The 27,954-nt window shown below is 42.5% G+C and overlaps 1 protein-coding gene across 3 annotated transcripts in view; it reads left to right on the top strand.

Annotated features, from left to right (window-relative positions):
- Positions 1-26,976, top strand: part of LOC105022102 (inactive ubiquitin carboxyl-terminal hydrolase 53) — a 49,609-nt gene extending 22,633 nt beyond the window's left edge. For all 3 annotated transcript variants that reach the window (XM_029117561.2, XM_029117560.2, XM_029117562.2), the window contains 9 exons: positions 2,116-2,265; positions 5,699-5,861; positions 7,020-7,172; positions 7,822-7,965; positions 11,948-12,773; positions 16,249-16,310; positions 22,448-22,517; positions 22,720-23,483; positions 24,430-26,976. In XM_029117561.2, the coding sequence (XP_028973394.2) occupies positions 2,116-2,265; positions 5,699-5,861; positions 7,020-7,172; positions 7,822-7,965; positions 11,948-12,773; positions 16,249-16,310; positions 22,448-22,517; positions 22,720-23,483; positions 24,430-24,506 (2,409 nt within the window). In that variant the 3' untranslated portion in view covers positions 24,507-26,976. The remainder of the gene's footprint in view (positions 1-2,115; positions 2,266-5,698; positions 5,862-7,019; positions 7,173-7,821; positions 7,966-11,947; positions 12,774-16,248; positions 16,311-22,447; positions 22,518-22,719; positions 23,484-24,429) is intronic.
- Positions 26,977-27,954: the final 978 nt, after the last annotated feature.

Here is a 27,954-nt window from a genome sequence, read left to right on the forward strand (position 1 = left end):
TTGATATTGCAGTGCTTTGTCAAAGTCTGTCTGCGTTTGTGTTTCATTTAATAAGATTCTATTGGAAGTACAAAGTTGGAACACTGTGCAGTAATGTAACATTCCAGTCGGTTTGATCTTACACAAGCATCCACTAATTGGTTTGATGAGCAATAACATCCTGTCTTTTTTTTTTAGCTGATCTGATTGGTCAATAATTATGGAGGTCACTCTGTGAAGACTTATATTTGATGCAGGACAAGCCCAAGACATGTAAAAGAAGTTAAATGACCAAGAACCTCCACACAAGATTAAACATTTCTAATTCAAAAACTCTCAATAACCTTTGACTCCCAGCCTGTAATCAAACAGATTAGTCAAGTAGTCAGATTAGAATTGCACTGGCGGTGATTTCACCCGAACAAAATTACCGCCTTGCCTCTCAGTGTGAACCCTGGAAACTGGAGATTTTCTTTTTTTATTATGCATTATTGTAATTTTGTTGAGCACCTAAAATACTATTAGAAAAACTCTGCTTTTCCTCGATTTTCTTTTTGTCAAATTTTGTTTGTTTGTTTATTTGCTTGTTTGTTGGCTGTCCTTTCCCTGGTTGGGCGTTGTTTTTTTTTGGCTCCGTAGAGCATATGTGGGAAATAACGTGGGGTTTTACCCCTCCGTAAGTCAGAGCATTGCATAAGAAGCATTTGGTGCGATGCCCAGTTGACCCACGCCCCTGATCAATAATCTCTACATGGCTTGTGTTTGTGAGTCAGTGTCCGTGTGATAGTGTGGAATATAATGTATTTTTATTATATTTTTACAGTAAATCCAATACAATTTTGACATTTGTTATTCTTAATGTAGACAAACTTTTATTTTTGTATTCCCAGTCTTTAAATTTTGTGATATTCAGTTATATAAGAGCAAAAATCACATATAGTTGCCAAAACTAAAGAGAAATGCGGTCTGGTCTGCTTTTGACCTATGTCATGTGTATTTGTATCATTGGGATAGGTCGAAAGGTGAGACAAATATTTTTCAATATGGCATGAATTGTACATCTCTGTACACATGAACAGGTTGGGACTGGTTACAGGTTAGAGAACAGATTGTCCTTGGCGGGGGTTTCATTTGTCACACTGCACTGGCTGACATTGTCCCTGTTCCTTTAAGAACCCCCCCCCCCAAAAAATAATGAGCTTCTGCAAAATCACCCAAAAAAAAGGCACAAAATATTACGTAACCCCATCCCCAATTGAAGACTACACGCACAGAGTGAGCTTCAAGCAAAACCTCTGTCAAAGCCACTACGAACCCAAAACAAACTCACACAGACCAGTTTCAGCATATTACACAACATCCCCCTTAAGACAGCCACAGATTCCATTTAGCCTCTTCTTGTGTTGAGCGCATTCCAGAATTGGATTTGCTAGCTAGTCCAGCGGGCCCCCCCCCCCCTCCAAGTGCCACAAAGGGCTTGATTCATTCTCAGACCAGTAGAGTGACTGTGTGTCAGAGAACCGCCCACCTCTAGAACAATTCATTGTCTCTCAAGGCCAAAGAGAACCGGCCATTCAAGAAATACAGGCAGGAAAAACAAGGCGATTTTGCAACCTTGTCATCCGGCAGCCTTTTCATACTTGTGGGAGGTGTCTTACACTGATACTGGCTTGAACTAGCTTGAAGGAAGCGGCTAAACATTTTGACATGTACAGTACCATGCAGAGAAGACCAGCAACCTTCAAAATGTTTTGTCCCCCAGCATCACCCCCCCCCCCTGTCATTAAAATGCTATATAGCAGATGAGACGCGAGATTATATGGACCATAATAACAGACTGTCTTGGCGTGAACTTTGAAGCTTTTTGGGCATGTGCTTTGGGGCATTTATTAATGAGGTGTTATTCTACAGATACTTTGTCTGACGTTTTTTGTGAAAAGCAGCAACACATCTTGATTGTCCCTCGGGGGGGAAATTTGACTTGGATTAAAATATATAATGCGTTGAAAGGCAGTATAGCAAAGAGCTGTCCTGTATTACTGAGTATCTAAACCTGGGTTGGGGTATTAAGCTAAAGCCTAAGCATGGCTTCAGGGGGACGTTTTAATTAAAATAAACCAACGTTTGTGTTTGTAGCTCTTCTATCGGGTGACGGACGAGCACGCCAAAAAGGGAGACCTCCTATTGGTCGGGATGATCTGTTACTCCAGCCGTCACTACTGTGCCTTTGCCTTCCACACCAAGACGGCCAAATGGGTCTTCTTCGACGATGCCACGGTCAAAGAGGTGAGCGATACACTTGAGCTTCACGATCACTCGAGTTCACATCAGAATGCAGCGTTGCTACGTGTCAGGACAGGTGTGTCCCATCCAATGTTTTGAAAAGTCATGTGATGTCGACTGTCTCCGTGGAAGCGGACACCTTTGCCCGGTGCTCCTATGGCCTCTCATTTCGGCTGTAGCGACTCGCTGCTCCGACCGTACAGTTATTCGTACACGCACGCACCACACATGCTAGCTTCTGCCTCTTTGCTGAAGGGAGATTCTCTTGGCCTGCATGCGTGGAGGCGCACACACACACATCAGGGTTTTAATGTATTTGACTGGCAATTATTTTACCTGTATTTATGAATTAGGTGTGTGTCCCATTGTGGCCTCAAACGGGTGCTTAGACTATTCAAATATATTTAGATTAGGTTAATAAATCTGAGCAATAATTTGGATACACGTTGTGTGAATTATTGTCCCTCTCCAGTGTTTGTTTCGTTCTGACATGCTTGCACCTTTTGCAATACAATACCCAACCATTCCCATCGGGAGAACATTCTCCCTGTGGGCATTTCACTACGAGCATACCCTTTTTCCTCAACCTTTAATTTTACTTGAATGAGAGAGGCATGCATTTTCAGAACAGCTCTTTTCGACGTGCTTCCCAGAGCTGATATAAGGGAGTTTTTTAAAATTTTTAGAGCGCTAGAGCTGGAAGCTCGCCCGGATCCATCTGTAATCTCCATCTTCACTCTCTTTATCGTCCTAGATAGGCCCCATCGATCTGCCATCAACCCTTCACCACCCTCGGGGTTGATGAGCTCTCACTGGGGTTGAAAAGTCTTCAGTAATCACCAACAACCACGCAGACACTTTAGCAAGTGTAGGGGAATGCGCAGTGCATGTTTTCCCAATGGAAAGTAAAGCAACCTCTGTCTTTGCCCATTTGATTGCATCGTCAATCATCCAAGGTTAAGAGACTCCCTGAACCGGACTTGCACATTTCAGTATATGAAAGTGTGTGTGCAGGTGTGGGCGGATTACTTAGAAATAATATGAATTTGCAAAACTTTAAAATAACCTTTTTTTCGAGTTCCAGCCCTCTGTTCACTTAAGCTCCTGTGCTATTTAATTTGTTACGGAGTTGAAGTGAACATGACACCTGTGCCTTTCTGCTGATTCCTGATGGAATGAAAACGAGGCAATGTTAAAAATGAAACGAAAGATTTCTATTTTTTTGTTCGGCTCGGTTATTTAACCACCTGTTCTGCCCGGGTGTTTTTGTTCAGTTGGGCCCAGAACCGTTTACACTCTGCATTATGATTTGATTAACGGTTGACATGCTGCAGCGGCTGACTAAAAACAAGCAGTGGATGCTTACACTGCACAACAATAATAAACCATGTTTCCCTCACGCACCAAACAGAGTGACAGAACCAAGTAAGAACTTAATAGAGTACAGACGTCTTTCTGATTGAGCCGTGTGCCAAGTGAAATCCATGTCCCTCAACATGGGTGGTCAACGTGACAAACATATGTCAGGGGCAATGAAGGTGCACTAAACGACACCGAAGCAGTTAGGGAAATGTTCTTCTTGATTTCAGAAGGGGCGTAATCCCAGATGCAATCAACTGTTTTCAAAGAATGCATCTAATTTTGTTACTGCCCGAACCTGCGTACGCGTTCGTGTATATCCAGTCCATTCCGCTGGACTGTGGTGCTTGTGCAGGCTGGCTCTGAGTCAATCCGTCAACAGCTTGTGCTGAATGTGCACATGAGCCCAACTGGGAGAGAACGCTTCCGTGCAGCACCCTGAGCCAGCAACATCACAGTCTGCACAGAACACGTTTCTGCACTGCTTCTCGTTTTCTTACGGTTTATAGGTAGGCTTTAAAAACCTCACCGGCTATATTCATTTTTTATTTTTATGGTTTCGATCGGTTGACCATCATTCTTGTCATGAATGCTTTTATCATTTGTTGTAGCCGCAGCAGATATAATGTTCTAGCGTGTCCCAGGGCGGGGGGTGGGGGGGTCATGGGTCATGGGCCACCTTTAAAATGTAAACCCAAAGCGTTCAACCTCTGTCCATCCTGTTTTCTTTTCCCCTTCTTATTTGGTTCTAATTTCCTGTCTTTGTCATCGGTGTTCTCTCTCTCCCTCCCTCTCACCTTTTAAGTGGCCACCATTTAAGGTCAAACACACAGTTATAATTCAGATCACAAGCACCCATCCTACCACTAGGAGGTGCTGAAGAGCAATGAAGCAACCCTGTCCGACACCTACCCGCCCATCATGGGCAGCACTTGGCCAGTTTGAGGCACCATACGCTAAGTCCCTGGGCATTGTCCATGTGCCGCAACCAGGATTTGAACCAGGATTTTCCCCTATGAAGTGACTGTACTGTGACTCAGGGACCAGTGCACCCCTCGGAGGCCCAGAGTGAGGCAACTTGAGACTGTAGTTAAATCCCAGGAACACCACAGTTATAATTCATATCTCTCTTTGATTGATTGTTAACATGGGTGTGCTACATATAGACTTTTTTTCATCTTACTTTAGCCTCTCTCTCCCTCTCTCTCTATCTCTATCTCACCCTCACCTTCTGGTCCTGTCTCCCCTTTGTTATTTGGTTAATTAAGGAGCACACTAGCATCTGTTAGCCTCCAGTCTGCCTGGTTGGCATTTTGTCATGAGGCACGCATCTATTCCTAAGATAATGTGATTGCTCTGAGACTCCGCTTCAGTGAATATTAACTTAAGATCCAAGGCAAAGAGACAATATGCTTTTGCAGATCTTTCTTGGACGTGCATGGTTTCATGAATGCAGATTTCTGAAAGTAAAATTCCTTTCTGAGCCGTTTTGTGACCGGCCTTAATCCAATTTTCTTGTCCATTGTCCCAATTCATTTCGATGGTGATTTAAAAAAATCCCTGATTTCAAGCGCACATTATGTCAACTTTTTGTTTGTGAACTATTAATTGTGGAAATCCATTTAGATGAGAAATGGAATTGGTATGAAAATTTGACAAGACTTCCCTACAGCCCATGCCCTTTCAATGTATGAACCAGATAAAATCTTCTACAAGTGGTGTTCAAATGAATTCATGCTTTGCAAATGTTGTAATACATGTGTGAATGGATAAATATACCCGTTTTTTTTTTTTGAGAAGTATATTCAGACAGTTGTTGTAAACCCTGTGGGTGACTGGTAGACAGGAATGCAGCAGATGAGGTGGACATCCGAAAATACCTCTCGGGTGTAATGGAATGAGAATAGTGGTTGGTGCCAATAAGATCCAGGATAGATATATATATATATATATATATATATATATATATATATAAAAATGTTCTGTCACATTGGGCTAATCCCAGTTTGCCTCACAAAACCCATGTGTGTGTGCGCCTTTGTTTACCTACATTTTTCTTTCCCCCCCCGCATTTTAGATTGGGTCCAAGTGGAAAGATGTGGCCACCAAATGCATCAGAGGCCACTTCCAGCCGCTCCTCTTGTTCTACTCCAACCCTGACGGCAGTGCCATCTCTGTAGACGATGCCTCGTGCCTGAACAGCTCCCGCTCCAAGGCCGATGACAGTGTCGACTTCCAAGGTAACGGCACAAGTCCCCGGCCTTTTACAGCCCAGCGAGGGACAACTGCTTTCGTTTTGCGTAGCAATGTTATTCAGAAACCGATGCCGTTCATTTCAGGATGGCAACTGTCAGTTTTCATTGTGCCAACCTAAAATGTCTTTCAGACGCTTTTCCAGTGGTCTCTCGTGATTTCTGACTTTAGGCGACCTGAGACCAAATGTGGTCTTGGTCTTTTGGAGACTACATTATAACTGGCCTCATTTCCTAAATCTCACTCAAGCCAATTCCCAGGAATCATACACCAGGGTTGTAATTCATCGCTCCTTTTAATTTTTTTTTTTTAAGTATGCAGGAAATTCAGACTTTGAGGATGTGCCAAAAGGTATGGAAGGGCCTGAGAGTTGATGTGCTGTTAACAGACTTCAGAAATAGGGTGAACTTAGGGTGGCATATTTCTGGTAACTTTCATTAAATTACAGAAATCCTACTTTGATGACTCTGAAATGTCCTGCTTAGTGACTCCTGATTTCAGACATATTCCAACCATGAATTTTGGAAATGCTGAGGGTCTTGGGAAAGTGCCCAGAATTTATCATGTTCTGTTGGATAACCGTATATTAGTTGGAATACGGTTAGCTAATAGTCTTTTACCTACCACTTAAATAATACATGACTTTAACCAAAACGACAGGAGTTAATGAGAAGACAATTTCTGTATTTTTTTCGTTTTTTCCCCCTTTTTGACGTCAACAACCCAAATACCCACCGCTGTTGGCAATGGCAATATGTTGTTGATGACAACAGCTTAACATATCTGCTAGGGGATTAAAAACCTCTGGATTTGTTTAGGGCGGGGTTTATCCCCCTTAATGATCCACCCTCTAGCTGGCCGAGGTGGCCTCGTCCCAGGTCACCACTGTAACATTGGCTCACTGGCCTTCAGAGACAGTGGAGTGGTAGTCCAGTCTAAGAAATAAAACAAAATAAATACTTGGAGGGTGGGTGAATTAACTAAATCTAGTTGACAGGCAGCGTAAATACATTAGTTCTTGGAATTGCTTACAGGGATTGTTTGAATTGATCCCAGTTTTCTCACCTGTGAGGACCGCCAATGAAGAGACAGACCAGCTGTGTGCTACAAAAAACTATTATTTCCCTTCCCTTTCAACCGTTCAGCGTCCGAGTCTCCAGTTCAGGCAACCAAGAAGCTGGACCTGACCAAGGAGAACCTGAATGCCCTGCTGGGCCCCAGCAACCTCAAACAGAAGAGTCAAACCCCAACAACCTTTACCAGAGGTAGCGGCCAGACTAGTGGGGGCCGAGGTCCAGGTACGTCACAAGGCTGAATATGATAAGAGAGACAGCGTCAGCAAGAGGAGTTAAACTGCTGAGTTACTTGAGAAAATATGTTTTTGTTTTAGGCATCTTCCCTTACTCTCTGGTTATACCCAGAAGCTAAACTGTACAACGTGTTTTGAGTTACTAGTCCTTCAGGGCTTTTGAGAAGAGCAACATTCAAGACACTTTGAATCACTGACAATAATTGCAGTCAGATACCTCGTGGGAAAAGTGATCATTTCTCCTCATAATCATTTATTGTGACAGTGGAGTGACTGTATAATGTGCAAGCCAGGAGACCAAATTGTCTTGTCATTGATTTCAATTCCAAGCCTATACCTTGGAGAGCTTAAAGTGCTCATACAGCACTCAGAGAACATGCTCCATGTTTTGCCTGACTGAGGGCTGTTTATTGTACTTGAAAAGATCACAGCACATCCTTCTACTTTCCATCGTCTCTTACTTTCTCTAATGTTGTAAGATGAGACCACAGAGTTAAGACTCCGGGAGAATAGGACAAGAGAAATGTCTTCCACAGTGCCTACAAGTTCCACCTCTGGAGCTCAAGTCACACCGTACTGGATTCTCAGACTGACCGAAATCCAACGTGTCATATGATGTGTTCCTTTTTTTTTCTCAGTGAAGCTGGGCACCGGCGATCCTAAGAGCCGTCTGAAGGACTTCTCCAAAGAGGTGGCTCAGAAGGCAGCCGAGATCCGCAGTATGCATCCCTTCAGGAAAGACCAGGACAGGACGGAGAGAAGACGGGACGCGCACCACCGAGGTACGAAAACAGGCCGCCGCCGTTAAACCTTGCGGCAGCACACGTGTCTACGCCAACGCACACATGCACCCCCCACTGAACGAACAAGGGAAGCTCACCCTCGACCGAACGAGTACGACAAACCGGCAGGCGTTTTTCCTCTTAGCAAAAGGTTAGCGTTCTTCGGTCCTGACCCTTACGTAACCCAGTGGGATGGGCAGTTTGGGAGCAATGTGTCAGGGTGAGGATTAAAACGCTGATCCACTCTCCCTGTTAATCGTGCTTGACCTACCGCGCTATGCGCCAACACCTACTCCATTACCACACTCTTGGCTACTTTGGTGTTGTTTATACATCTGCCCTGTTCGTGTTGGACTCCTGGATGTTGTCTGTAGGTTGGTACTGTGATGTCTTCAGGGTTAACGTGACTAGGTTAGAGTGCTACGTGAGGAAAGGATTGTAGAACACCCATCCTGGTCCCTGGACTATTGCTTACAACCCAGGACAACACACAAAAGAAGGCCACGTCCACGGTAACCTGAGACCGAGTGCCAACATCCTATAGGCTACCTCGCCACCGACCACTTCGTAGAATTGACTCGCCATTGGTTAGTTTGTCAATTAATTCCTGTGGACCAAGGGCCAGGGGGGCGAGGCCCTGGAATTATACTAGTCCCCGGAATTATACTAGTCCCCGAGGCTGCCATGGAACTGCAGCCTGTTAGCACAATGCTCACGTCCCGTTATGATTAAATGCACCAGGCTAACAGAGGCTAGCTTAATGGCAGTGATGAATGGAGCAGCTGGAGGTGACACTACAGTTAATGGAAGTGGAATAAATTCCGCTGCGGCACTGCCTCAGCTAGCACTCTGCTAAAAAGCTGACTTGCCACACTGGGAAATAGAGCAACATATAAAGGTTTGCATTACGGTCAGATAAGGAAAGTTGGTGTCAAAATGAGACTTTAATTGAATTCCAAATGGCACCCTATTCTAGTGCACTAGGAGGCGGGGTGCTTTTTGGGCCATTGAATTTACTGTTAGTAGTACACATTTTCCTGTAGCATAGTGGAACTGTTCACATTTAGGTCAGAGTCTAAAAGACTGCGTCTGCATCTCTACACAGGCATAGTCCGTTTACCTCTTATGTCACACGTACAAACAAACGCGCAGACACTAACCACATACAGCCCGACCTGTTCACAAACACTGACACAAATCTACACAGACACCCACACGTGCCATGTGAACGGCATAAGTTATGTTCGAGGTGATTTAACTCTGGCGTGTGCCCCATCAGCCGAATGGCTCACCATAGCGACTGCATCTCTTCGGGAAAGGTTATGTCCAAGGTGCTGTTGAATATCACCTGCCATAACTCTCTCTGTGCCCACCTAAGACTCAGGGCAGGCCTATCCTAAATCATCCAGCCTGTCATGTTATTAATGAATATTATTATATGGTGATTTCGGATACGCTTATTCATGGACTTGGAGTTATTAAAACATTATTCAGGCATGGATAAAGATTTCCCCGACCAACTGGGCTGTTGGAGCCAAATTGCAGGCCCATTATTTTATTCATGGTTTGCAAGTCTGGTCACTGTATTATTTGACTATGCTGTACAGGGCCGATGCCTGACTGAGCGTTCTAATCAGGGTTGTCAGTGAGCGCTCATCAACAACTGCCTTACACTGGCTCAGAAGTACAACGACATTTACATTTACCACCATATAGAATAATGTTATCTGAGATTTGGAAGAGGCCACCGGATTTCATCATTATCCTTCACTGCCTTTCCCCCCCCGACTTTGCTAGATAATGACAACATTGCCATTTGTGTAAATGTAACAACATGATAATGATGGCAACAGTGTTTGCTGATACTGGCCTACTGTAGCTTGAGAACATTCAAAACAATGTCATTGCAGTGGAAAGGGTGCAGCCAATGTTGGTTTCTCAGTAGTTTCTTAGACCTGGCTACGCAATGCTAAGCCTGCCCAATGTATGTTGAACGGATGTTTAGAAGGGCTGCAATGCCAGTTTTAATCAGCGGGAACCTTGCAACACGTCAACCCAATCTAATGCCTTGCTTGGGCAGGGCGCCAAAAGGTGCTCACTAGATTGTCTTCAGTGCGTTCTTCAGGTAACGTAACGGACCCTGCAACCGAGTGATGGGTTGTCCAAAGCAGTAATGCCAAGTTCTGTCGCAGTATGACGTAAAACCTTCAGCGGCTGTGTGGGGGGAGGTTTCTGGAAATGTAACATCAAATACAAAATATTGCAGATGGGGGACATCCTAACATTAAAATGTTCAGACCTCTAAGGAGGTGTTACAAGATTTGAGGATATGGCTTTGCAAGAGTAGTTCCTCAGTGAGTCACATTTTAATGGAATCAACATTAGCTTTTTAGACAATTAGCCGACACGGTAATGAAGCGTTATCAATAGGAATTATTTGGTCAAATTGCCTTGCTCAAGGGAGCAGTAGCAGACCTGATGTTAGCTCAGATTAGCTCAGATTAAAAGCTGCAATGTTTTGGTTGCCAGCCCAACTCAAACCAAGGGCATTAATCTCTTGTGTAAATGATAAGAGTCTATCAGAGTCTCAGACTTTACACAAAACAATTTCTTGTTTTGTGTTTTCAACATTGATTATATGGACCAACCAAGATTGGGTGAAAGCAGTGCTTCAGCTTGGTCTGTAATTTAAGGCTTGTTTGTGGATGACAAACACAGGTGAAATTCGAGGAAGGGACAAAGAATTTCCTTTTGCGAGGGACGGAGTGTTTGCTTTCTTCATTTGCACAATAGAATTCACATTTGCTTATCCCATTGCTCTCAGGAAAACAGGAAATGACAAACTTACACAAACCTTTTATTATTGGGTAAGGGTTCTTGTGAAGCACTTGGGAAGAAATGTCTTATCTTTTATATGTGGTTCAAGCGGCTTGTTAAAAGCCTAAGCTGTTTCCCCAATACACCATTTAAACCACTGGTCGTTAAACGATACCCCCCTTTGTCCCCTTAATAACACAAAACCCCATGTTGCAGGAGTCGTGGATAAAGCAAGGGATCAGGTGTTAGCCAGTACATGAATGTGAGTGTGTGTGTGTGTGTGTGTGTGTGTGTGTGGGCGGGCGCTGTTCACATTTGCCTGTGTGTGAAACATGTGGCCAATTGTACTGCACGATGGCCCCGCAGTAACCTAAGAATGTGTTGTCCAGTGGAGGTGTCCAGCCATGTATTGTGGTGGGCATGACTCACCGTGTCCTTGAAAAGGCACACACACACACTTCTTCTCACACACACACAAATCTACACGAACACGTGTTCCACAGTCATGCAGTTCCAATCTCCAGGCCTGCTATAAATTCAAGCAGTCATGGACAGCCAGTTATACATACACAAACACAAAGCCCACCTTAATCATTCATGTCCCTGCAGACGTCACAGCCACAGAGACGCAGGACCTTACTGCACATCATTTACGTCTCTGTCGTATGGCCCTTCAATAAGTCACCATGACCCCATTGTTCACATACCCCAGAATGCCACTGCTGTTGTTCTTGGGAGACTCTGCGTCTGGAATACCATTGAAAGTCGGTCTCTGCACTTGGCAAGTGTGGATTTAGCGGCAGCAGTTTGGAAGTTCCGCCTGCTCGATTCCAACAACGCAAAAAGTTCCTTTCCTAGCGACATCAACCAGGTTATTTAGACCATTAAACCACCCTTGTTGCTTTCGGGGCTTCGTTTGACAATACTTTTCCAGCCTTGGCACCTTAGGAATGATGCACAGGGTGTTTATTTTCTCCTATTTCCAAGGTGAACAGAACATTTAAATGAATAGGTCATGTGGTATAACAGCCTACTGACAATTGAATGTTATTCTTGACTACATTTAAAAGCTATAGAAAACCCATTACCCAGATTTCTAGGACCATTTCTTTACGAGCAATGAGGCCAAGTCCTCCTAAGAGCCTTTCCACTCTCTTTTCTTCAGACGCTATCCCGGAGAGGTACTCCCGCTCCGCCTCCCCGCCAGAAAACGGCTTCAAGCAGTACCAGGACACACGCCTGTATGCCAGCCAGGGCAAAGGGCCCACCAGGACAGAGAGGACCCCCCGCTTGGGGGGCAGGTCCTCCTCCCACGAGGCCACCCACCGCTCCCATCCCAAGACCCTGACACCGGCTGCCCTGCCCAGCGGAGTTGGGGTCTCGGCTGCCGGACGTTACAGCCGGAGACTGGACCCGTTCGTCAACGGCTACGACACGGACAGCAGCCAAGACTCGCGAGAGCGCCCTGGGACCCGGGAAGGCAGACGCAACGGTAACTCCAGCTCCGGCAGCAGCGGCACCAGCAACAAGCCCGGTCGGCTGTGGAAGCCCATGCGCGAGGCGCTAAATGTGGACAGTGTGACGAGCGGTGACGGCAGTGGGGGTCAGGAGCGACGGCAGCACAGCCCTCGGCGGAAACCCTTAAGCCAGGAGAGGGTGCCCCCCGCCCACGAAAGAGAACCTGAGCGGGACTTTATGTGGGGCGGGCGCGAGGAGCACAAGCCCAAGAGCTTGATGACCATCTATGAGGACGAACAGCGGCCGGAGACCGGGGGCAGCCGCAGTTCCCTGGAGTCAGAGTACAGGGACAGGTCAAAGGTCACTGCAAACATGCTGAAGGTGCGTAGCGACACCTGGAAGTTCCAGCGCACAGAATCGGGCTACGAGAGCAGTGACCGGCTCAGCAATGGTTCCACAAACCTGGACTCACCAGTGGTTGAAAACTTCACCTCCAAAGAGTTAAAGCCCATACCTGAGGTACACCTGACAAGGTAAACACTAGTGTTTTGCATCCTGTATGTTTTGGATTCTTGTAAGATTGTTTGAACTATGAAGAGATTAAGTTAGGATATACAGTATCCAACTTTTCCAAAATGTTTAAATCAGTACTAGTCTTAATAGACACAGCATATAAACGGTGCCAATCACAAGTTTGGACCACATTTAGCCATTCATTCAAACGGGTTGGCATCCAAACTTTTGACTGGTACTGTACTGTATATTCAGTCACTCAAAACCGTCCTTGTCTATCGCCGCTGTCGCCAGCTATCAATGTCAAAATTACTAACATTTCTGAATAATTAAAAACTGCTAACAACAACAAGTCTCTAAGAATAGTGAGCCCTATTTTCCATTTAAGTGCACAGAAAGCCTGCTGAGGTTATTGTGCTAGGCTCATCATTTATCCCATTTGGCAGTGTGTCGTGTTTGGCGATAATGATCCCAACTATCTACCCACTGCTCTCCTCCCAGGCAGGGGCATTGAGTCTATACCCGATGCCGGTCTTACTGAACTACATTATGCAAGGCAGCATCTACTGACAATTGTGTAGCCATTAGAGCAATGGTTCAATATGTTAATTCATACAACTCGTATTGATTAATATACAGTCTTAATGCATTTCTCACTGAGTTGGCGTATTTTTCTGTCAGTAATACTGCCATGTGGGTCTAAATAGGTACCTAGACCAAGAAATCAATGAAAATCCCCATAAAATGGCTTAAATGTCGATGATAGCATCTCTAGATCTTTGAACTTTATTGGTACTTTATTTTAAAGGCTGATGAAAGGGGCATGAAAAACTGTCTAACACTGCCTCTTTTTTTTAAACACGGACAACGTGTGTGCCTGTGGTGGTTCACTGAGGACGTTGATTAATTCCTCCCACTCGCCAGATTCAGTATCCATTTTGTTGCCCAGTCACTCCTTCAGTATTTCTGTAGTTCAGATTGAACGATATTTCAAGATGCAGTCTGGTACTTTTGCAATTAAACCTTTCAATTTGGGCTGGATGTCTAATCAGACTCAGAATGAGGTTCATTGCCAAATAAGTTTCACAACTAACTAGGAATTTGTTCTGGTCCGTTAGTGCAGTAATTTTGTAAAAAATAAATATGTAAAAAATAAACAATAAGAATATTGGACTGAGCATAAAAACAATGGACTAAGCATTAATAAATTACTAAATATTATACTAAAATATGTGTAAGGTGCAATAATTGTCCAGTTGAGGGTTTTGTGTGTATGTGGGGAAGGGTTATAGATTTATCCAGTTGAGGGCTGTGTGTGTATGTGGGGAGGGGTTATAGATTTATCCAGTTGAGGGCTGTGTGTGTATGTGGGGAGGGGTTATAGAATTGTCCAGTTGAGGGCTGTGTGTGTATGTGGGGAGGGGTTATAGAATTGTCCAGTTGAGGGCTGTGTGTGTATGTGGGGAGGGGTTATAGATTTATCCAGTTGAGGGCTGTGTGTGTATGTGGGGAGGGGTTATAGAATTGTCCAGTTGAGGGCTGTGTGTGTATGTGGGAGGGGTTATAGATTTGTCCAGTTGAGGGTTGTGTGTGTATGTGGGGAGGGGTTATAGATTTGTCCAGTTGAGGGCTGTGTGTGTATGTGGGGAGGGGTTATATATATATATATATTATCCAGTTTAGGACTGTGTGTGTATGTGGGAGGGGTTATAGATTTGTCCAGTTGAGGGTTGTTTGTGTGTATGTGGGGAGGGGTTATAGATTTGTCCAGTTGAGGGTTGTGTGTGTGTATGTGGGAAGGGGTTATAGAATTGTCCAGTTGAGGGTTGTGTGTGTGTGTGTATGTGGGAGGGGTTATAGAATTGTCCAGTTGAGGGTTGTGTGTGTGTATGTGGGAGGGGTTATAGAATTGTCCAGTTGAGGGTTGTGTGTGTGTATGTGGGAGGGGTTATAGATTTGTCCAGTTGAGGGCTGTTTGTGTATGTGGGGAGGGGTTATATATATATTATCCAGTTTAGGACTGTGTGTGTATGTGGGGAGGGGTTATAGATTTGTCCAGTTGAGGGTTGTGTGTGTATGTGGGGTGGGGTTATAGATTTGTCCAGTTTAGGACTGTGTGTGTATGTGGGGAGGGGTTATAGATTTGTCCAGTTTAGGACTGTGTGTGTATGTGGGGAGCGGGCAATAGTCAGTTTGGCTCTGGGGGCATGTGCAAATTTATGTTGTTTGCAGTCATTTGCACATAATCTATAAGTAGAATCACTATCATATTTCAGGAAGCCATTCAATTCCAAGTTTGAAAGCAAGTGGTTTTGATGACATGGGGCATACATCATCAAATACATGACATAGTACATTCTATTTCTGGGGTCCCTTTTTGGCTTGACAGCACTACTGTTCCAACCAGTGGGCTAATAATGTGGAGTGCATCGTTGGGTGCTTCTTTACAATGACAAACCAATTTTCTTTTCCTCCCAAAACCACACTGTGGAGTGCTTTTTAGTTCTGAGACTTCCAAAAAACATGGAAGAGGTGTCATGTAAAATACATTATACCACCTAAGAACGTATGAAAAAAAAGGTCATATGGATGCAATTTAAAAAGGGTTTGACACGGTTAAAAGTCATGCTTTTACTGAGTCGTTAATAGGAATGCCTCCACTTAAAAAAACAAAACACATTGCCAGTGTTGATGCCATAGGGTTTACTAGCACTTTGCATTGAATACCAGCATTCGGTATGCATTTCCACACTATAAGCTGATATCTATGTCTTTTAAGTCATGTTCATGGTAAGGAGTTTTTGAATGGAAGTCATATAACAATAGTACTTCTTAGCTGACTACCATATTGATGGTTTGAACTGTAATAACTGATATAAGGATGACTGTTATGTTGAACCAATTTCAAACGTTTTTCAAATCGGTACGATACCAACTTTCAACCGTAAAACAGAAAGCTGACCATCATGGATTCCTAACCTAGTGGGTGGAGCTTGAGCAGTTCTGACAAAAACAATGGAAACTGGACACCCCAAGAGTTGTGCAGAGTTGTTTACTTTTCAAAATGATTCACTGCTGTAATGGCTGACAAAAGGGGTGTGTATATTTACTCTGGGTCGAGAAGCCATGCAATCAAGATTTTCTTTTATTAATTATGAAAATGTTCTACAACATTATTTTCACTAATGTGGAGTAGGTTGTTCCGATCTTTACGGTTGGTGTAGAATTTCACTATCGACTGCACTTTAAGTAAAAAGCCGTTTTGTGGATTAGTATCAGATTATTCCACAATGAATCATTCCCATAGTAGTATGGAGTGGTTTGGGTCAGAGTGGTTGTTTTTCTTGCACTTTAGATCCTACGTAATCTCTTTTAAAAGGTTGGTAGTTAAATAACCAAAATGCCCGAGACACACTGTACAAAGGGACATGTAGGAAGGCCTTCGTCATGTGGTGTCCACGTTTGACTTAACCTTACTCAATTTGTGAATTTCAGAGAACCCTTCCCTCACAGAGGAGTTGAGGACTCCAATACCATCATGCACTCCTTCTCCTATGGTAAGTGCTGTGGGCTAATCTGTCACCTAAGTAAATAACAAAGATCAGCTTCCCCTCCAAACACTGCTGTAAATCCCTATTGGAAATTCACAATTTGTTAACTGGCTTTAGCATGGTGCATTGTGTCATTTTGGTCCTCATCAGCCTTTTGGCCCTCATTTACTCTTTGTTTGGCTAGTTTAGAATAACAGCTTCCCACATACATTTTAATGATCTGTCCTTCTTTGTTAGCGCTCAGGAAAGATGAGGCATCTGGCAAAATTCTCACTTCACACCCACCTTGTCATATTGTGCTTTGCCCAAAGCAAAGAACAACACATTTTTGTAACCCAGAAAGAGATTTTAACTGGGCTGAAAGGATTCTTGTGTATAGTGGTGTTGGGGGGAAAGAAAGGGCAGCTGAACCTTTCCAACAGCAGGAAATACATTGGCTGTCAGTCACTTAAGTCAGTGTGTCTGATACAGTTGGAAGGGTGACTCTGATGGGATTCATTATCAGAGAAAGATCATCTCTGTCATCATGCTCTTCAGAAGTCTAATTTCCCCTGAGAATTTGAATGTACAGTATGAGGTCTAGGGATATTAAGAAACACCACAGTCATTTTCTTGATTAATGGTCCCATCTGTTGTGCTAAGGTCAGAGCCCCGCTGTGGAGATTCTTTATGGAGGTACATGGACTGGTTCCTCATTTACCGGGCCTGACCTTTCCAGAGAGGAAGCAATGTGTGCCGGGCGTTGTACAAAGTGATACAAGGTGTTCCATGCTGAACATACATGTACAAGTCTAAAGAGTACCACAGAGGGGTTAAAATCCATGTAAAATGTATTTTTACCTTTTAAGCAAACTTCTGAGACAATTGGAATACATCTCCCACACTAGTTCCTATGTTAAATTGGCAACAAAAACACCAAGCTGCCATTACAAAACAATGACTAATAGGTTGTAGTGATAATGGCTGTTTTTACCCCCCATACAAGCACAGGCATGGGTCAGGTCAGCACTAAGATAGAATGTGCATACTGTCCAAGTGATCCCTTCCAAATGAGGAAAGACGGAATGTGCTTGAATCTGTGGCAGCCTTACAACACACCATCACCAGTTCTCAGAATTGAAATCCGTGGAGTTTGTCCTTACAGAATAGGGATGATGAGCGAGCTTGCAGGGGCCTCCCAGCTGTGCCCAGCCAGGCATAAAATACCACGACCGGGCCTGTCAGAGGGTGGCATTCACACGCTCATAAATATAATGCCATGGCTGGGCACCACTCCGTGGCGCCACTTTTTCTCACCCCCCCCCCCCCCATTTTATTGTGTCCCTTTTACCCGAAAACAACAAATTAGGTTAATGCAAGGTCTCAAACAGTGTTTAGGACAGAGAGAAACAGGGTTGGTTTTACATAAGTCTGCTGACGAATCGAAGCGGAAAAGGGCAGTGTTTCATGTAGGCTGGCTCGTGTATGCTGAACAGAGCGAACCATGTGGAAACGCTTCCTGGCAAGGAAACAAACGCTTTCCAAAGCCTTGATGTATTTTATTTTTTTTCCACTGATCCTCAATTTTTAATCTTTCACTTTCTGTTTTTTTTTTTTTTTTTTCGAGAATCGTTGTGATCAATGAGATGGATTTAGTCTTTTTTTAGTGGAACAATTTTCATAGCTTATTGCACACAGAAGGCCTGCTGTACTTGATAATAATTGTTCTGGCACAATGATTGATTGCCTTGTTCTTGGTTTCCGGGGATATTTGTTTGTTACAAAATGTCCAATGTGTACGAATATCTATATGGCTGCATGTAAGGAATGCTGACCTGCTGATAATCGGGTGCGTTCAGTGTAGTCACCCTATTTGAACCTCATCTCTTGCCTATACTCCCTGCCATTTATGAATTGAACAAGCTCCAGCAAAGGTGTTTGGAATTAATTTGGCATGAGTTCAGCTGTGGTGCTCTGGCCTGGGCTGTGCAGCAGTTAGGTCAGAGTCAATTCCAGAGGTCCATTAGAGGCAAAAATCATTTTTTAAAGCATGTTAGAGAAGATCAGATGGCAAAAAATAAAACCCATCATCAGGAGTCAGAATAGACATAAACAGTATACACCATTTTAGAATCCCTGTTTTCCACAATTATTGACCGGTCTCATTCACATTGGAAGCTACACTTTCCGCTGGCAAGACACCCCCTTTGTTAAACCCATCATCCCCTCTCTCACCAAGACACATATAAACTGTCTCTATTCATCATGGCTGACAATGCGTTGCTATGGAGGGAATATATTCTTAAAGACTGAAGCAAACAATTGATCATTGCCGTGTTCAGTCATGTCTTGTGGCATGGGTTATGGTAACCAACACTGACATTGGCAGTAACAACAAGAAGATCTCATCGATATCACTGACTGACAACCACAGTCAAATGTATTGTTTTAGAGGAGTATCTAGAGGATGAAACAAACCTAAGTACGAAGAATGATGAATGTTAGGAGAAGGGGGGGGGGGGGGACCGCTGGTGTGTTGTACTTCCGCCAAACCGTTGACGTGAGCAGTTTCATAGAGTTTGTGTTGGCGCTCAACATGGTTTGGCGGAAGTACAATTGGTGACCATGCAACTCCGATTGTTCAAATGGAAATGTATACGTTGTAGCTCACAATCGATTATGCTTCTGGGATTTAGATTGTCCATTTTATTTATGTTTTATGGCTGTATTCCACACCTGTATAACTTTTTTTAATACTATTTTATACAAATTGGCCTGTGGCTAAATCTAGTTGCCTCCTCTTGCTATGGATGAAGCTAAATAAAATGCCTGTCTCAGTCCTGGGTTGTGACGGTAAACTGTATGATAGCCTTTGGCTTTGCTCCCAACGACATCCTATTTGCTTTTGTGTCTTGGTCATAAGGAGTGCACAATCCTGGGCCATTTTGGCCGTTCTAATGAAATGTAAGCTTTTTATGACTTACCTGCTTCACTCACTCAGTAGGGGTACCTGCCCTGATCTGGTAAGATACAGCCAACTCCAGCATTTTTTAAAAATATTTCATGATTTGTCAGTTTGTTAACGTGTAGCTACTACAAAAACAAAGCGGTAACAATGTATTTGAATGATTGCATTAATTAAGGGTCTTTTAGGGTTGATACCATTTTCTATACATGCTTTGCCAAATGGTGAATATGAAGTGTCTTGCATTGGCTTAGTAAGCGATTTGTTCATGCTTTGGCTACTAGTTAGTGGCTAATGTGTTACACTGTGATTTAGATGTGTGAAGCAAGAACATGACTGAGTCATTTGCTTGTGTAGGATCTGATGTCTGAGTCTTTGCCATCCACACCAGCAATTTATGTTTAAGTTGGAATAGTGACTATCTTTAGATGTCAGTAAGTACTCTTGACATTCCTCTGATCATTGGGATCTAACGTCAGTTAGAATTTATACTTGTGGAAAGCATTACTTTGCCATGACTAATTTCTTATCTTCCTATAATTGATATGCATGTATCATTTGTGAATCCAAGTATGATTGATGTTGGGGAATTTGAAGGATTGCAGATCTGCAGAAAACTTTGAGCTCTACAAATCCTGGCTTCTCCATCTTGAAATTGAAATGTCTCTGAAGTCTTATCTTGTTGCATCAATGTAACTATTTTAAATGTTCAAAGAACTGTCAACACATTCTGGTATTATGATTTTTTTGAGGTTGGATTTCATGATGACGTTTACTTTTTGCAAAGTAACTTGAAGCTCCCATATAATGTAGATGCTGGGCTATAAAATGAATGACATCACTACTGTAAACGCCAAAATTATGACTTGATTGTCTACAGTTTAAATACATACACTGAAATGATATCAGTGGCATTACTGATTAATGTCCACAAAATCTGTATGTTCATCACTGCAGGAACTATAAATATGATGTACAAAAACAAACAGGGCTTATATTCAATTAATGAGTAGCTTGGTTTCAAACCTTATTTGCTGATTTTAAATTAATTTGGTGAACAATTGCCTGGTTGATGTTTATAACAAAATTTTCTGGCCCATAATATTGATATGTTCTGTTGTACCACCTCATTACATATGTCAATGACCACAATGCCAAATCGGTAGCCGATCAATATAACTGGGCATTTCAGAGACTATTAGCCATTTATTGCTAATGTCTGAAAAATGTTATGGCATGAAGTGCAACCGGAGGCCTCTCGCTAACCGAAGACCCAGTGCTGCTTTGAAATTTGTTATACAGCAATTATTCTTCCTAGTCCCTCTTATTTTTTTCTCTCTCTTGGCAACAGCCCACTCAACTGTTGAAGGGAAGAGGATTTGCTTCAGTAAAGAGCGATGTAGAAAAGTGCTGTAAAGTGCACCCGTCCTTTGTTCATCATATTGTGAGTGGGGTGGGGGGTGTTCAGCCTGGACGCTGGAGTCCGATCCCTGCGTAATAATTGCATGCCAGCAGAAGGGATTTAGCCGCTAATTCTCTCGCTGAGGGCACAGAAAAAGGAGAGAGAGGGAATGAAAGCCAACCGTGCTGACGCATCACAGACTGCCTAAGCCACTTGCTCGCTTCTCCGATCAGTCGGCTGTTCTCAGTCCGACAGTGTTAAACGCGCCGCAGCTCTGTTGGCGCGCTTGCAAGGCAATGCGCTTTCGATATTTTTGGCCATCACCTTTCAGCCTCACTTTTCTAAAGAGGGTTAACTTCACGTACTTCCCGTTGCGATAAAGGGAAACAAGACGTGAACCGACGTCCTCTTCCGAATTCTGACCGTCGTGGTCACAACCCTCTCTGTAGCAGTCCCACATGTGATGATGACTGTCCGGGTTATTCTGTTTGTCAGCTGGTTTGATGACATAGCTCCGTGGGTCTTTCCCTGTCACCGGGGCCTGACTCTGCAAGACACGGAGCCATCAAACGTTGGATACCCCCCTGCTTGTCATGTCCTCATGGCTCGGGGCTCTACTCTCTCCCTCCGGTCCACCTCTACCCACCCAGTTGAAGTGTTCACTTTGTGTTAGCAAGGATTAGCCTGAAGGCTAGCAAATGGGGCCAAGGCTTGGGATTTCAGTGCCATAGCATAGCCTCTGCTTGGCTCACGCCGGATCAGACAGTGGTACTTAGGGGCCCAGAGGGCACTCTATCAAACCTCCTATCTGCTTTGATACTACCTCCCCCTGCGCCAGGCTTGTAACACAACATGACCCCAGTTAGATAACATGTCTGTGCTAGAGATGGACAGGAAAACACTGTGACTCTATTCAAGCACGGAGGCAGAAAGAGCATAGGCATAGCCCTATTGGAGGTGTTTGTATGTGTGGGTTTTATGGGGTTGAGTTGAAAATATACTGTAAACGGTCAGAAGTTTGGACACCTTCTCAATTTCTTTAGTTTTCGATTTTCCACAATGTAGAATAATAGTGACATCGTATCTATGAGTCCCAATAGTGTGCCTTTCGATTCTCTACAGATAGATAAAATGTTACAGTAGACAATCTACTAACCCTTACCTATATTCTAACCCCAAACTGTATTCTATTCCTAACCTTAACCCTTAACCTAAACCCTGTTCAAAACCTAACCTTAATCTTAGCAAGCAGTTGTTTATCAACCAATGAATGTTTGTTGAATGTTTGTTGAAAGTTACAATCTATAGAACACCTACTGATGGATATTGGGACTCAAAATAAAGTGTAACCCTATAAAATAAAACATATGGAATCAAGAATGTGTTTAACTGGTCAACATACATTTATATTTTAGATGTTTTTGGTTAATTCATGATTCCATGTGTCATTTAATAGTTTTAATGTCTTCACTATTATTCTAGAATGAGGAAAGAAGAAGACTAAACAAATTGAGTAGGTGTCTCCAAACTTTCGACTGGTCCTGAATATTTTGATAGGTTGTATTCGGTACATGATAAAAAATAAATGGGGCATCCTTGAATTGTGTTTTTGGCTGTGTTTTGTTTCGGTTTGTATGCTAATGACTTTGACTCGTATTACATGTAACCTCAGAAGTGTTAGGTTTTGCAACTACATTTAGACTTATAATGCCACTTAAGCTTATACTGATATTCTATGACAAATTCTTTACAATGACTGTGGATTTTATCAAACCTAATTAAGTTCTTACATTCCAGGTGAACACCAAGCAAAATCTCTAGACCTGCAAGATGTACATCTCCTTAAATCGAGCCCATGTTTACAAAGGTAAAGCATGGTCATTTGCATTGCTTTCCTTAGAATATAAGGGGTTTGTTTTTAATCTTTACTATAACTGGAAGTGATATGTTTACTTGAGGTGTCATGACATATTGATCTCTGCTACTATCCCTTTTTTGATTAGAAAGTATGGATGCTATCAACTACTCAATCTAGGTTTTAAAATATGATAATTTCCTCCCTGCGACAGAAAAAGAGCCTTCCGATACACTCCTGGAATTTTAGAAGGCAGGGACAGCCTGGATGATGAGCATGACAATAACTTCGATGGTAGCTCCAGTCCGGTCAGTCCAGTTTCACCATGCCAAGCCAAGACCAGCAGCTCAGAGTGGAACAGCTCGGATGACCTCGCGGGACCCTTCTCCGAACAGGAAGAGCCCATTTCCCAGATCCCCAGAGACCACTCCCCGCTGCCCCGCTATCATCAGAACTTGGCCCCGGCTCTCCCACCCAAGACCTACCTCCACCAAACTGCAGACCAGTCCGGCTTCCGCTCTCACCAGCCTCACGACGCAAAAACCAGGCCTAGTGCTTCCCTCTCTCACGCCGCCCTTCGCCGATGGATTGAGACCCCCGTAGAGCACAAACGCTCGTCAGACGCGAGCTCCAAGTCCGGCTCGTCGGACCAGGACCGGAACGATCTGTCGGCCAGCGAGAGCGGAGAGGAGCGCCTCCCCAGCCCGAGACCAGGGGACGACCTGGATGAACTAGACTCCCCGACTACGGGCGAGATTGGTTTCCCCATTGCCCTCCCCACTACCTACTTCTCCGTGGACAACTGTATGACCGACACATACCGGGCCAAGTACCACCAGAGACCTGCCCGGTACACGACAGCAGATGCTAAAGAGGGTGAACAACGCGCATCGTCCGGTGAGAGTGACTTGGGAGAGGGAGGGCTACCCATCCCGGGGGCTCAACTTGCTGAGCCCCAGAAGAATCGGACTGAATCAGGTAACTAGAGACGGTCCGTACCCAATTATACCCAGGCCCTTGGAAGACCCAGTTAGCCCACGTCAATTATACAATAGTGGAATCACTTCACTACTATTATTTATTGTATTCAGCTTTCGTAATTGTTTTCATTACTTCAGTGCATGTCAACAACCCCACATTCTGAAAGTCTAAATACTGGCAGGTGACGCAAGAGAGAACCTTCAACAATCACTGCAACTCGAAAGATGCCTCTGGGCCAATGTATAAACAGACATCGACAGACATTACCTACAAATGTTAGCTAGCTAGATGGCTTGACAAGATACCACCACCCCTTTTGAAAATGCTCTTGCTTAGCTTGTTTCTTAAAGTTTGTGAAAGCTCATGATGGCCAGCTCATTACTAACTCTGCCACAGTAGTTAGCAATCTAGCTGGATTCTGCAGGAACATAATGTTATGTTTGCATTGATCAGACTTACATTCTTATTGCACAACAAAAGGTTACACTTTATTTGGATAGTCAAGATTATCATCTGTATATGCTCTACGGATATTTGTACTGTGAACAAACTATAAAAAACTATACAAAGTAAATGCTTGTTAAGTTTAGGTTTACACTAAGTGTTATGGGAATGTTTTAGCATGCGGTTTAAGGTTAGGGTTAGTGATAGTTAATTGAAACACTATTGATAGTCTGTAGATGTTAGATATTATATTAAGTGTCTACAGATTGACTATCCAATGTTTTACAGAAGAGAAAGTGTGCCTGCATATAATTTAAATTGAAATATCTTTAGTTCTCATTTAATATGAATTATTTGACGTCTTAATTTTGTAAACATTTTTGTTTTGGTTTCATATATTTCATCATTAACCCTTTCATTTTGTTTAAAAAATGGTCCATCATAGGAGTGGGTAATGTATCCTAGGTGTATTCTAATCTAACTTCCTGGTCTTTTGCAGGTTACATCACCAGTAAAACTAAAGCTAAGTGGAATCCTGTAACAACCAAGGGTCTTGATGAACATGGGTTTCTATGATGAACACTCTACAGAGCCTGGTACGAAAGCCGCAGCAACATGTTTTGAAACGCGTGTATTGTGACGCTTCTTTGCTTGCACAGATGTCAAATGAGAAGTCCGACATGAATCTGGAATGCCAAAGAGATTGGTACATCTCAAAGGGCATAATGAGCTTGTCTGAAGAGTATACTTCAGGAGTAATCTCAGGAGTCTTGCATGACCCAGAATATTCTCTATCTGTCTGGTGTGATTGTGGCCATGAGATGTATACAGTAGAACCCCCCCCCCCCCCAAAAAAAAAAACAGAGATTATCTAAATCTGCAATGGTTGTTAGTGGACCTAGGAACCTTGTCAAACTTACCTCCAAGACCATCCATATTTTGTATCACTGTAGAATGTTTCACACAAAGTCACTTTCCCCTTCCAGAGATTATCTAATTAACTACATGTAACTGCGAAACTAACCTGCCTCTAACCAGTTACCCTTTACACAGAAGATCAATGGAATGCTGGTATTTCTTCCTTGACTTACGTTCATTTCATTGCTCTGTGGAAGGTGTGCTATTCTTGCTATGTAACAATGCAAGGTGTAATAAATTAGCCTTTAACTATAAGTAAGATTTTTACTTATAGTTTCCATTGTTGATGCATTTGTGGAATATGTTTCTGTATATTAATCCCTTGTTATTAATCCATTTTCTTTATATGAACAATCCTGAGGGTCCGCTAATAAGACCACAGAGGTACTGGGTGTTGACTGGATCTCGTCCAGTCTGATGCAGAATAAGAGATTAAAGGCATAGTTTGCGATTTTGGAAATCAAGCTTTTTATCTACAGATATACTCATGGATATCATTTTGTTTCTGCATTCAATATAATATAAATGAAAGCTATTTTAAGAGCTTCGAATAATGACAATGACTTGAGGTGTACAGAGACCGGATGCTGTCCCCATAGATGTACAGTTATTGCACTAGCTCCGGTTAGCAATTGCACAAACACTAGATAGAACAATTCTTCAAACTGCATGCAAGGGTATGACTGGTATCCATGATTTCATCTGACTCTGGGGAAGTAGGTAAAAAAGGGTTTCATTGCCAGAATCCCAAGGTATCCCTTGTTAGGAGAGGAACATCTGAAATCAGCATCTGACATATGTTCTAAGCTGCCTTGTACCCTGCCATCCCTGGGGTGTATTCACTAGGAACAAAATGAAGGCCAACAGATGAAACGGGGAGGGATATAACCTTAACTTGTTAAAGAAGAAACACTAATTGTCAATGAAAAGGGTTTGCACTATTGAATACATGCCTGTAGATTTGCTGCTGTGTTTTCTATGAATTTCGGTTTCCGGTTCATATTGCAGTACATTGTCTCACGCAGCTTTCCAGATATAAGCCTTGTTTGCTCTTTAGTGTTGTTTCTGTGATGTAATGTGCAGTATGATCAAGGTATGACACTTATTGTTGTAAAATAATGCTTCTGTATATTTTGTATGCCTTCTTTAATTCTTTGGAGTGTGAAGCATATTTTGTTCTTTTGGCTCAATACTACACAATTTTGGACTTTTAATTTGAGGTCAAATCATACTCTAGAATCTCTCTGCTTTTATCTGAGGCTATTTCTGTAATTATTGATTTGACCACTTAGAGTTCTATATTTCAGGACACTAAAAGTTTGGTGACAGATAAATATAATGTATTAATCACTCCAGTAGAAGACTCCAAAGGGAAAAGCAAACCCTAGGATCATGACTAGACAATGACAGTTCTCACATGCCCACGTACGTGATGTGAATGAACTTACTGCAAACCCTTGTCAGTATTGTTAATGCAGTACTTTTCATGCCCTGAAATAGCATTCACTATAGATTTGTCCTTTAAAAATGGTGAAACCAATATTTACAGAAGTACCCTCTAACAAAAGCTAACAATTCATTACATTTCAAACTAAAAGTGTAGTGCCAGAAGAAAAATTATTCATACTTCCAGTAATTTCAGAAGACAGTATTTATCATCAGGTCAAATACATATGTCAGATACATCTGGAATTTTAAGTTTTCCTGTACACAAAAGTGTGATTGCGAAGCTTAATTAAGCCCACCTCAAATAATTTAATATGATTGTGTGTTAGTTTACCTAATCAAACTTCAAGAACGGATTGAGTAATGGATGTTAGGTGAGCATTTGAAGAGTGTCTTAAAGAGGTAGACATCTAACTTTCCATCTAACTTGCCCCTGAGATTATCATAACATAGCATTTTTTTGTTGTTGTTCATTTAGGCATTCTAGTGATCCTGTAAAGTTGTTTATACAGTTTTTCTATATTGCTCGGCAGATTTCACTGCACAGTGCCTTTCTAATTTTGTATGTTGAGACTAGTTGAAATAGGAGCCATCATTTGTACAATATGTAATTTTTCTAGATGCTTTTATAACATTACGTTTCCTATATATTAATTAACTGTTTAATAAACAATTTTCTTAAGCCATTGCAGTGTCCAAGTTTGTTCTAGACAATGAAATGATCACTATTGTTAGTTATTGTCATAACACCATAGTGTACTGCTCATAATAAAATCCTAATCTCACATCGTTTTACTGTGTCCACAAAAAATAACAATTGTGTAAATATCTACATGACGTTAAACTGAAATAGCATAGGGGAAGTCTACTAAGTAAGGGAAGTTAAACGATAGAAGAATAGAGACTTAGCCATAGAGGTTGGGAAACCTTGAGTTCTGCTGCCATCTACTGTAAGCTTCAGGGTATGGTAAGCAACTGGATTTGGATTTTTTTTATCATGAAGACGGATATTTGACCTCCAAGCAACTGGTGTCTTCACTACACAATATTAGAAACTGCTGTTATGTATAGCAACACTGTTGGCTGTTCAGTATCAAGAAACAACAAGGTAAGATTAGAGACACATTTAACTCATCCAGTATTATTGAGGGGAAGGATTACACTTGACGTTAATCAATTAACTTTAAGGCATGTGTGACCTATGTCCCTTCAAAAGACAATTGTCAATAATCTGAGTTTATTTTTTAATACTGCTTGTCTGCATATTTTACATTTGCCAGTTTGCCAGCTAAGCAAGATCTTCAATGTCAATTCATGTTGTCATTAGACTAAAATTCACAGATGTTTGCAAATGTTTTCAGTTTCCCCAAAAGCTTGTCCACTTCATGTAACCCACTCTTTTGATTAGTTTAAGATCTCCAACACACAAATATAACTATTTTGATAACTTTTGGGGGATTTACAAAAGCTTGTATACCACGCACAATAATATCAAAACTTTCATTTTGTTTGCCCATACTGATAGAGCATGTTTATAATATCCATAACTCGGGAATCACTGTAATACCCACATATTAAGGGCCAGTTTCACGGACAAGGATTAACACTAGTTTAAGACCAAAAAAATTAGAAGAAATGATATATAGAGGTCTCGATTGAC

Source organism: Esox lucius, chromosome 24, assembly GCF_011004845.1.
Source record: "Esox lucius isolate fEsoLuc1 chromosome 24, fEsoLuc1.pri, whole genome shotgun sequence".
NCBI classification, from domain to species: domain Eukaryota; kingdom Metazoa; phylum Chordata; class Actinopteri; order Esociformes; family Esocidae; genus Esox; species Esox lucius.